Source organism: Halyomorpha halys, unplaced genomic scaffold (assembly GCF_000696795.3).
Source record: "Halyomorpha halys isolate HHAL.00 unplaced genomic scaffold, Hhal_1.1 Scaffold1348.1, whole genome shotgun sequence".
Taxonomy (NCBI): Eukaryota; Metazoa; Arthropoda; class Insecta; order Hemiptera; family Pentatomidae; genus Halyomorpha; species Halyomorpha halys.
Window position 1 is genome coordinate 1 of NW_027115660.1, and position 9,647 is coordinate 9,647.

The following is a 9,647-nucleotide window of genomic DNA, read 5'->3' on the forward strand; positions in this document are numbered from 1 at the left end:
TTAATGAACCAATTTCAGTAACTTCTATGGGGTTCTAGATGATAAATCCGTTTACAGATGGGAAATTTATTATTCCGTATTCAAATGAGAAGAAAAGTAAATTTACCCCGAAAGTGCTGCCATCTCTTGAAAAAAAATCTTACTAAAAATCGGTACATTTAGCCTTAATGAACGTTCAATACCAGGGATAATTTCTATTAAAGATGGAGTTTGTCGGATCTATTTAAATAACTACATAAATACTATTATAATGTTCCAAACTCCAATAATCTTGAATCTCAAAATTAACAGAAAAAAAAAGCAACCAATTTAGGTTTCACATTATCAGGACAGAAATACAGCACATATCATATCAACAGACTAAAATATAAAAGTCATAATAAATTGAGACAGTACCTCACTATGACATCTAAACGCACTCATTATCTGTCATAAATAAATATAGCTACATAAAATAAAAATTCGTGAAACGCTGCAACCTATGAAGAGAGATACGCTATTTTATAAAGTAATAAGATTACTAGAACAACGTTTGTGCAAGGAGGTGATTTGGTCAGAATCGCGCTAGACCACCAGATTTATACCTAATTAAGGGAAATCACTTTATGAGGTTGGGTGGACCTCAGAGGGCTCCCTAGCCCACAATGTTGGCCCAAGGTTACTGTAACAGAATAAATAATTATTTGTCACAGGCCGATTCGAACCTGGGTCCTAGACGTTAGTAGCACTAAGGCTCTGTGCTGCGCCTCTAGCAAAAGATACCCTAACCATTTACACTCATTTAATTATTCAATAATTTTAAATAAGAAAAATAAATCTGTAAAATACAAAATAATATATTTAAGAAATAATAGTAATAAATATGTCATTAAAGGATGAAAGAAAATTAATATTAATATTATAAAACTGATAAAATAAGTAACTGACTTATGAACTGAAAAAATAATTTGAGAAAACGAAATAGAGCTCACAGCAAAATGTTTAGGCAAAAGAATTAGGATACAAAATCGCCAGGAAGCTGAATAGGAGATGAGTGGATAGGGATACTGGCGAGTGTATATCCTCGCAGGATGGAAACTTCACTCCGTAGGGTATATGCCTTGTCTATTTTGTGTGAATTTATCTCTCTGGGTTATTATTAAACGCCTTCGAGGGATGCTACGGGTAATGCGTTAGCTTTTGGTGGATCAGAACATTAGATTCTACTGTAACCTTTATTGATTCAAACAATACATTTAATAATATTACAATATTTCACATTATTATTATTATACATAGAATTAAAAAGCATAGTAGTAGGAGCAAATCTTCTGATTTATGTAAGTTTAGGTAACAATGGCGGAGAGTCCTATCTTAACCATAACGTAAATCTGAGCACCGAGGCCGTGTACACTGGATTAACTTATGAGGTAAGTTATGCCACTCCTCTGAACCAGGTTATATTATATACGCCACCAATCCGTGGCAACACATTGCACATGCATGCTTCCAAATGGAAGAAACTGCAATGCAATGACAATTACTGACTTTCTTGAATTGCCGCCACAATTCATTATGATGACTGCTCAACTCAGGCTTCACTACTTATACTTTTAACTTGAGAAAACGCCGCCAATCGCAGAGATATGGAAAAAAAGGATAAAGAAAAAACTGTGTTCCAGGAGAAAATGGCATTAATTTGGAGAAAGGTAGTTCACCAAACATTTAATTCAGTACCAAAACTTTTACCTTTCTATCACAATCCTCTGTCAGGATGTGATTTTTAAAAAGGAAATTCGACAAAAAAACACAATTTTGCCATAAAATGTATTTCCTATAAGATTGCAACTAATTAGTAAGAAAATATAGCTTCTTTAGTTGATACTTTCAGCTTTCTGACGATATACACAACTTTACGAAACTAGTTTAACTTTGAAAAATATTGAGGTTCAAAGGATAAAATGCGAGAGGCCTACAAAAATACAAGTACATAGTATTTTTTTATCCTGGTCATGCTATCTAGTACCTAGATCCTAAAGTGGGTTACTCATTACAAATACACAGTAAATGGTTCCTATCGTTTTTCCAACAATGTCACTTTTTATTTATTATTTTACTTCCTTTTTTCTGTAGGATGGGGGATTCTGATGCGAAATACTTACGTATTACACCTGCTGACCTATATCTCTGTTCTTCCGGATTATTATCTACCCTATTACTATTATTATTATTTTATCAATTGTTTAATTAGATCACAGTTGTCGACTTTTTCTGTTATCTTCTGAAATAAAACTCAGTTTATAGTGCCCCCCCCCCCACCCGCTACAGTAAAATATAGATCGGCCGGCCTAATACCTAATGCAGTTATCAAAAAATGAATATTCAGTAAACCCTGTCCTTTTCCTGTTTAGGTGTACTATTTCATATGGACAAAAGGACTCTGCATTCACCCTGAGGTAGAGGTAGTGGATAGTTTTCCCAAAGCTTCTGAGGATAGTGTCAGGATTCCAACTAGACGTAAAAGATAAAGGGATACCTCAAATTATTCAAACAGTAATTAAACTATTTATTTTGAGCCAACGTTTCGGCTCATTTTGTAGGACCTCACCAGGGCTAAAAAAAAAAATACAAACTAAAATAATGCAACAAAGTAAGAGAATAGATAACATGAAATAAAAGTAAACTAAGGTATAGCTAAAAAGTATTTAAAATATGTGAAAACCTATATAAAAATGAACAAAGTAAATTAAAGAAAATAAAAATAAGATGCACAGTACAAATAAATAAAAATTATAAAAATGTATCAGACAATTAATGAAAATGGAAATAATAATTATAATTGTTAAAGCCACCTCAAATCGACTATGTATTTTTGTTGGAAGGCTTTAAAAATGAACAAAAAATAAACTGGCTCGTTTTAAACATTTATTTGGTTCAATTTAAACATGGTAAAAAACAAAACTAAAAACTAACATAAACAAAATATACAAGTAAAAATAAAAGGCCTTTCAGATAAAAATAAAATAGTCAGATAAATTATGAAAATTAAAATAAAATAAACTAATTTACAAATAAACAAATAATATGTAAAATAAATACTGGTTGACGGATAATCCACTAGGTCAAAAGGTTAATCCACTCCGATAGGTCAGAGGAAGATATTTTGCTTGTCGAGATGTGCAGGTAGAAGCTCCATTGCTAAATACTCCGCTGCAACTCTCAAACTGGTCTAAAGTTGGTGCAATGGCTTACAAACAGTCGATGTCCCAAAAGCTACACTGGCACTCATTTAGGGCACTCATTTAGGGCAGACAGGGTCTAGTTGTTCTGATGAATTATACGAGCCGACTAATTAGCAACAACTCATATTGCACTCAAAGGCCAGAAACGCAGAGGTCTGGTTTCGAACTGTAGTGACGACTAAAACACTCAACAAATGTCCAAACTATTAAACTATAAACGCAGACAGGGCTGCTGAGGACGCTATCAGGGCCACTAATTAGTCGCAACTGCTCCAAAAAACTAAGATGGTCGGTCCGTTACTAGGTGACGCAACAATGATCACTCCTAGCAACAGTCTCTATTACTCATTATTAGAAAAATTCTTCACACATTCTTCTTTTCAAACAACTAAATCTAAATAAAACAATACAAATAAAAATAAATGTAACTAAATTAAATACTAATAAAACTATATAACTAAAACTATAAAACTAAATACTAACAATACTATTTACAATTATTTACAACGTAATTATATTATGGCGTTAACAATAATAATCTTATATATTTTTTATTTATTATTATTTCCGTTTTCATTAGGTGTCTATTCTATTACCTTTTCATGATTCTTGTTTATTTTTACTGTACATTTTATTTTTACTTTCTTAAATTTACTTTGTTTATTTTTATATAAATTTTGACATATTTTAAATCATTTTCAGACATACCTTAGTTTCCTTTCATGCTATCCATTTTCTTACTTTGTTACATTATTTTAGTTTGAATCTTATTTAGCCCTGATGAAGCCCTACTCAGTGGAGCGAAACGTTGGCTCACGATAAATAGTTTAATTAAACTATAACATGAAAAATAAAATGGTACACATACTGATATAAAACTTTTTATCTCTTACTTCCATTTCCAACAACCCGATTAAAAAAAAAAATTGGGAGGTTACGACAACACATGATTAAAATAATAATTCCACAAACATATATTAATGAAAAATACATGAACATTGTTCCTGAATTGTAAAAAAACTTGTACATACTGTATATATTGTATTATTTAATTAATAGTATTAATTATTTATAAATTGTGCTTATTTTTATACTTAAAAATCACATAACTGGTAGCAAGAAAAAGGTATTTGTACCTTAACATGTATCATTATAGCCTTATAGAAATCCGTAAAAAAAAAAGAAAAAAGTATTTGATACCACTTGATTTTATAACACTGGATCGTTATAAACACCTTCATCACAGAAACAAATAGAAGAAATTTACAATTATAAAGTTAACATTAATGTAGTTCACAAGATGTGAAAGAATGGGCCCCGAAACATTAGTATTGAAGGAAAGTAGAACAATAAAGAAAGTATTGAAAGAAAATTTATATTGTTAGTAGTATAATTAACCTCACATATTTCTATGTTCCTAACTGATCCACCTCATATAATGACATCCTATGATTAGCATTGCTATGGGCAAAAATATGTTGACATTATTCAATTAAACATATAAACAACGAGATACTTTGGACAAAGAAGAAATTATATTCAAAATTGCAGAAACGTACATGATACTCTAATTAAAATTATATATTTCTGAATTTTATCATGTAAATTACAAACTATCTTATTTTATAAATCGCAGAAATAGAACAGAAATGTATGCCATGTTTAACAGACCATTTCTGAGCAACTGACCATAGGTAAGTGGTCAATGACAATGGAGCACATTAGAACCACTCAGTTCCGGCGACGACAGACTATATGAGGGGGAGGAGAAGACAGCGGGGTACCAGAGAGGATGCTAAGGCTCTTGGCGATACTTGGGATGGCCACTGGCCTTAGGCTCATCACGAGGAGCATGATCAGGACCCCGGGGGACCGAGGGCTGCCGGTGGAGTACCAGCCGGTGCCGCTGCGGACCAAGGAGGAACCGCAGGTGATGGCCAGGTCGCTGGGAACGACCACTGTACCGCCGACCTCTATGGACGATGAGGCCACCACACCAAACTCTATGGACGATGAGACCATCACACTAACCTCTATGGACCAGGATACCACCACATCCACCTATCAGCTGGCACCGAGGAAGACGACCATGCTCTATCCGGTGAGTGGCCTCTGGCAGGACAGGCAGCTTTTAGAGCCAGATATTTGGGGGATCATCCGCACGGCCTATTATTGTCTCTTCTCCGGCCTGGACTGCTTCTCTAGTAGGGTCTTCCCTTTGGTCAAGTCCTTCATTGGCTATCAACCACCACACTACCCTTATCCTCGATCTGCTCAATTTGGTAAGAACACGTATAATAAATTATAGAATTATAAGTATTTCAGACCATCATACTACAATAGTACCTGTCATAAATTAAAGTCATATTTTTGAATAAGTAAAGGGATCTCTATAATATCTCTATAAATGCAATATATAGGGATATAACCAAGGGTCCATAATCGCTCACTCACTGACTTGTTGATCACTGTTTATCAAAAATTACAATGCCTATTAAGTTAGAAATAATAATACTTTTTTCTCATATAAGGCTAGGTTTCAAAAAATTCGTTATTATTAGTTTTTTTCGTAAGACTGGTAGTTTTCGTGATATTAGTAAAATAAATTTGCTATAACTAATAAATTTAAGTTTTGTTGTTTCCGTATTCTCGCCCAATAATACCGAATCACCAGCATATCCAAGAACGGGTATTTTACCACCCAAAGTTAAACCCTTTTCGCTATTGATCACATTTTTAATAACATATTCTAGTGCTAGATTAAATAAGACTGATGATAAAGAATCACCTTGTTTTAAATCCGACCGAACTTGGAATTTCTCAAAATAATGATTACCGATTGGTACCTTGGTAAACGTTTCGGCCATGCACATTCGCACGAGATTTACTAACTTCTTTAGTATTTCCAGTTCAATCAGAATATTATACAGCTTCTGGGGGTCAGTAGAATCATAAGCCTTTTGAAAATCTATATAAAATACCATTAATAAAATGTTAATGTATTATTTCATTTCCAAAAATTTCACTTCTATCGGCCAGACCCAAAAGGTTGGGTAACATTATACCACACGCATATCATTAAGAGAATCACCATTATTAATTTCAGCTTCACAGCCATTGTCATTTTTGAGACTGATCAGTAGTCACTGGTTACCAACACGTACAGTCTGGTTTTATTTTATAGTGATAGATATAAAATGAGTTTTCATGGGAACTTGAACATGATATTTTAAATAAACATAGATCGATTTGCTGCATCTTTACCAATATTCCAAGATATAGATTACTTCAGTTTTGCTTTATAGAGAACTAAATTATCTTTCAGAAGAGAAACTGTAATATTCTAGATGTATAGTTTTTTAATTGTTAAAAAAAAAAAATTATTTTGGGGGGTTTTAGAAATTTTTTTTAATTAACCAGCGTTGCCCCCTCCCTCCCCCCACACTTTTGTTTCATTCCGCGCATCAAAAAATCAATTTACTCCCGAATAATTTATTTCTTGAGTTATGGAACATCGGTAGAGAAGTTCCACTTTAAAAAAAAAAAAAATAAGTTTTTAGAATGAATTTAAAACTGCACATCTCTTGGAACATTAAAGTTGCTCATTCAAGAGATAATTCAATTCTCTGCAAAACATGACAAACACCATCTAAATCATACCAGATAGAATCTCATTTTATCTTTACCTTAAAATATAAAACATCAGATACTACTCACTGTATTATTTGTCATGGGCGTGCCCAGCGGGGGGCAGGAAGGAAGCGTCAGTTGCCCCCTTCACTCTAGACGTGAAAAAAATTATTAATTTAATAAAAATTATGTATTTTATTTCAAGTGAATATTAATTATAATATCTAAAAAAGCACCACGATAATTTTCCGACTTTCCGTGCTGCAATGTTACGACCAGGGCCCTGTTTCATAATTAAGTACAAACCAAAATACAACTACACTAACTTGTACAATAGTAACTAGTACTTTAGTACTTTTTAACTCCTGTAACATCACCAATAGTCCTCCCTATTATGAAAAAATATAAGCATTAGTGTAATTACCACGTTGTTTTTATACTTGTACAATGAACCAATGCTTTAGCCTTCATTATGAAACAGGGCCCTGATTGACTATGGTTTGCCCCCTCTCCCTGGTATTGATCATAGGTACACCTTTGTTATTAATCACTTTATTTCAAAGCGACAATCGCTATATTTCAATAATTATGCTTAAATTATTAATAGTGATTCTCTTTATGTTGTAGAAGTTAAATAAAGCTGGAGCGAGAGTAAATATTTCATTTCTATTCCCATCTTCTAGGACTTAATAAACACGAAGATGATTCACATTTTAAGTAAACGCAGTTTTTGAAACTACCTAAAAAGAAGAAAAAATGGCGGACTAAAAAAATTAAACCAATGGTCTTTGACTCCAATTGAAGAATCTGGATTTTTGAACTCATTGCCAGTTCGATTTTAATATAAAGGCAGTTTAAATTAATTCACAACTTCTTAGCTTAACATTGTGCCTTTTAGGTGATTGAAGATCAAAAGATGGTTAGCTTCAAAGTAAAAAAAAATTAAGTAGCAAAGACAAAAAATGCATTTTTGTTCCTCTGAATACAACAAAATCCACACATCCGTCCATTATTCTAAATTAAAACAACTTAATCTTACCTGGATAAAATAAGCCGAGAATTATGGTAAACAATTAGCACTTAAAACTTTTGAAACTACACTAACACAAGTAGCCACTTACTTTTGGAATCTAAATCAACACCAACAATGTTGCCCGCGCTCATTTAGTTTTTATTGCTTCGATGCGTGAAATTGGGAGATACTCCAGTGTTGCCAAATCGTTGTAAGAATTAATTAATTTTTTTTTTAAACTTCGCCAGTTGACTAAATTACTGTCCTGGGATTATTATATGCAATATTTTATTATAACTAACATAAAAAATCTAAATGTAAGTTCAACTAAAACCAATAAAATAGTTTTTCTTTTCGGACCCTAAAAAAGAACAAATCCTAATTTCTCGCAAAATATTTTTGGACCCCTCCTCTCACCTGCCACGCCTCTAAACAAGACTAATTTTATTTAGTTTACTATTTTTTAAATTATTAATTATATTTCCTTTTTATTCCAATAGTTAGGGTTAGTAGAGTGAGAAAGTGAAATGTATACATTCAGTTCCAATACCCTGTCTCATTCAACCAATTAAAACTATAGGAATTAAATAAACCTATGAAAAAAATTCACAATAACTAAATGATTTTTAGATCCCAATCAAATTTTTCAAAAAAATTGTTCAAAAACATACAAATAAAAAAACTTAAGCTTCTTAGATTAGATCTTAATTAAAAACACTCTAAAGCAAAACCAAAATGCAAAATTCTACTGATAAAATGTTGATTTGAAATTTTCACATCTATTATCATGGTTAGAGAATCACCCATATACTTGTATGCATATACTACCATACCAATCTATCAGAAATACCCTATCTCATTTACTTATTTTTAACCCTTTACAAAGGTTTATACATATGCAAAAATCAAGCAAAATATGAAATTTTAATTAAATTCACTATTTTTTATCATTTTCTTGATAAATAATTTTGTTCATCAGTTGGTAAAGCATGAAAATTTTTATTTAAGAAATTATTAATCCTAATCTGCCAAATGATACACTAAACCAAGTATATTAATAAAACTACATGATGCATATACAATTATTATGAAGTTTTTATTTCTTGAGTAAGTCGAAGTTTTTGACCTTTAGATAAATATATATTTTTTTAATTAATTATTTTATTTTATCCATAAGAAAATAATGATTTAAAAACCACATGTTGAAGGAGACAGAAACCAGCTCTTGACAAACCTGATGAAAGAGTTGCTGATCGGGCTGGCATTGGTGAGCTTGCCCTGGGTTGGAGGAGTGGGCCTTGCCACAGGGAGGGCCCTTGCCTCAGGGATACTCGGCCTAACAACTAATGGAACAAACTACTACATGTAACTCTCATCAATAAATCCACTTGTTTATTTATTATTTAACATATATCTGTAAATATTGTAAATATGCAGGAACAGCTTCAATATACTATACAACACAATGATGATTCTGAAATACTAATATAGTTCTCTTGAATAACAATAAATACTTAGCACTTTTACAGGTGATCATTTATTATTATTCCTTTTTCTATACATAGACAAAAGGGATCTCGAGTCTTAAATAGATGAAAATCTTATGATTATTAAGTATCAAATATGAATTAGATGTTTTATATTGGTTAAACATTCAACTTCTAAAGCTCCATTGATTTTTAAAATATTCTACAAAATTCAATATGAGGGCCTTATTAAGTACAGTAATACCAAACAAGGTCCACCTTGTGTTTGTGTATATATATAAATTTATTATTATATTT

The 9,647-nt window shown here is 32.0% G+C and overlaps 1 protein-coding gene across 1 annotated transcript; it reads left to right on the plus strand.

The window, feature by feature from the left end:
* Window positions 1-4,488: 4,488 nt before the first annotated feature.
* On the plus strand, window positions 4,489-9,294 carry LOC106689382 (uncharacterized). The gene is made up of 2 exons (XM_014434325.3): window positions 4,489-5,503; window positions 9,072-9,294. Exons 1-2 carry the CDS (start codon window positions 5,014-5,016, stop codon window positions 9,230-9,232), a joined length of 651 nt encoding a protein of 216 aa, XP_014289811.2. The 5' UTR covers window positions 4,489-5,013; the 3' UTR covers window positions 9,233-9,294.
* Window positions 9,295-9,647: the final 353 nt, after the last annotated feature.

Bases quoted from the DNA above. Each gene is read 5' to 3' on its own strand.
- LOC106689382 (XM_014434325.3), top strand. From the start codon at position 5,014: ATGCTAAGGCTCTTGGCGATACTTGGGATGGCCACTGGCCTTAGGCTC. The intron at 5,504-9,071 runs GTAAGAACACGT...CACATGTTGAAG, and splicing joins TCCTCGATCTGCTCAATTTG to GAGACAGAAACCAGCTCTTG.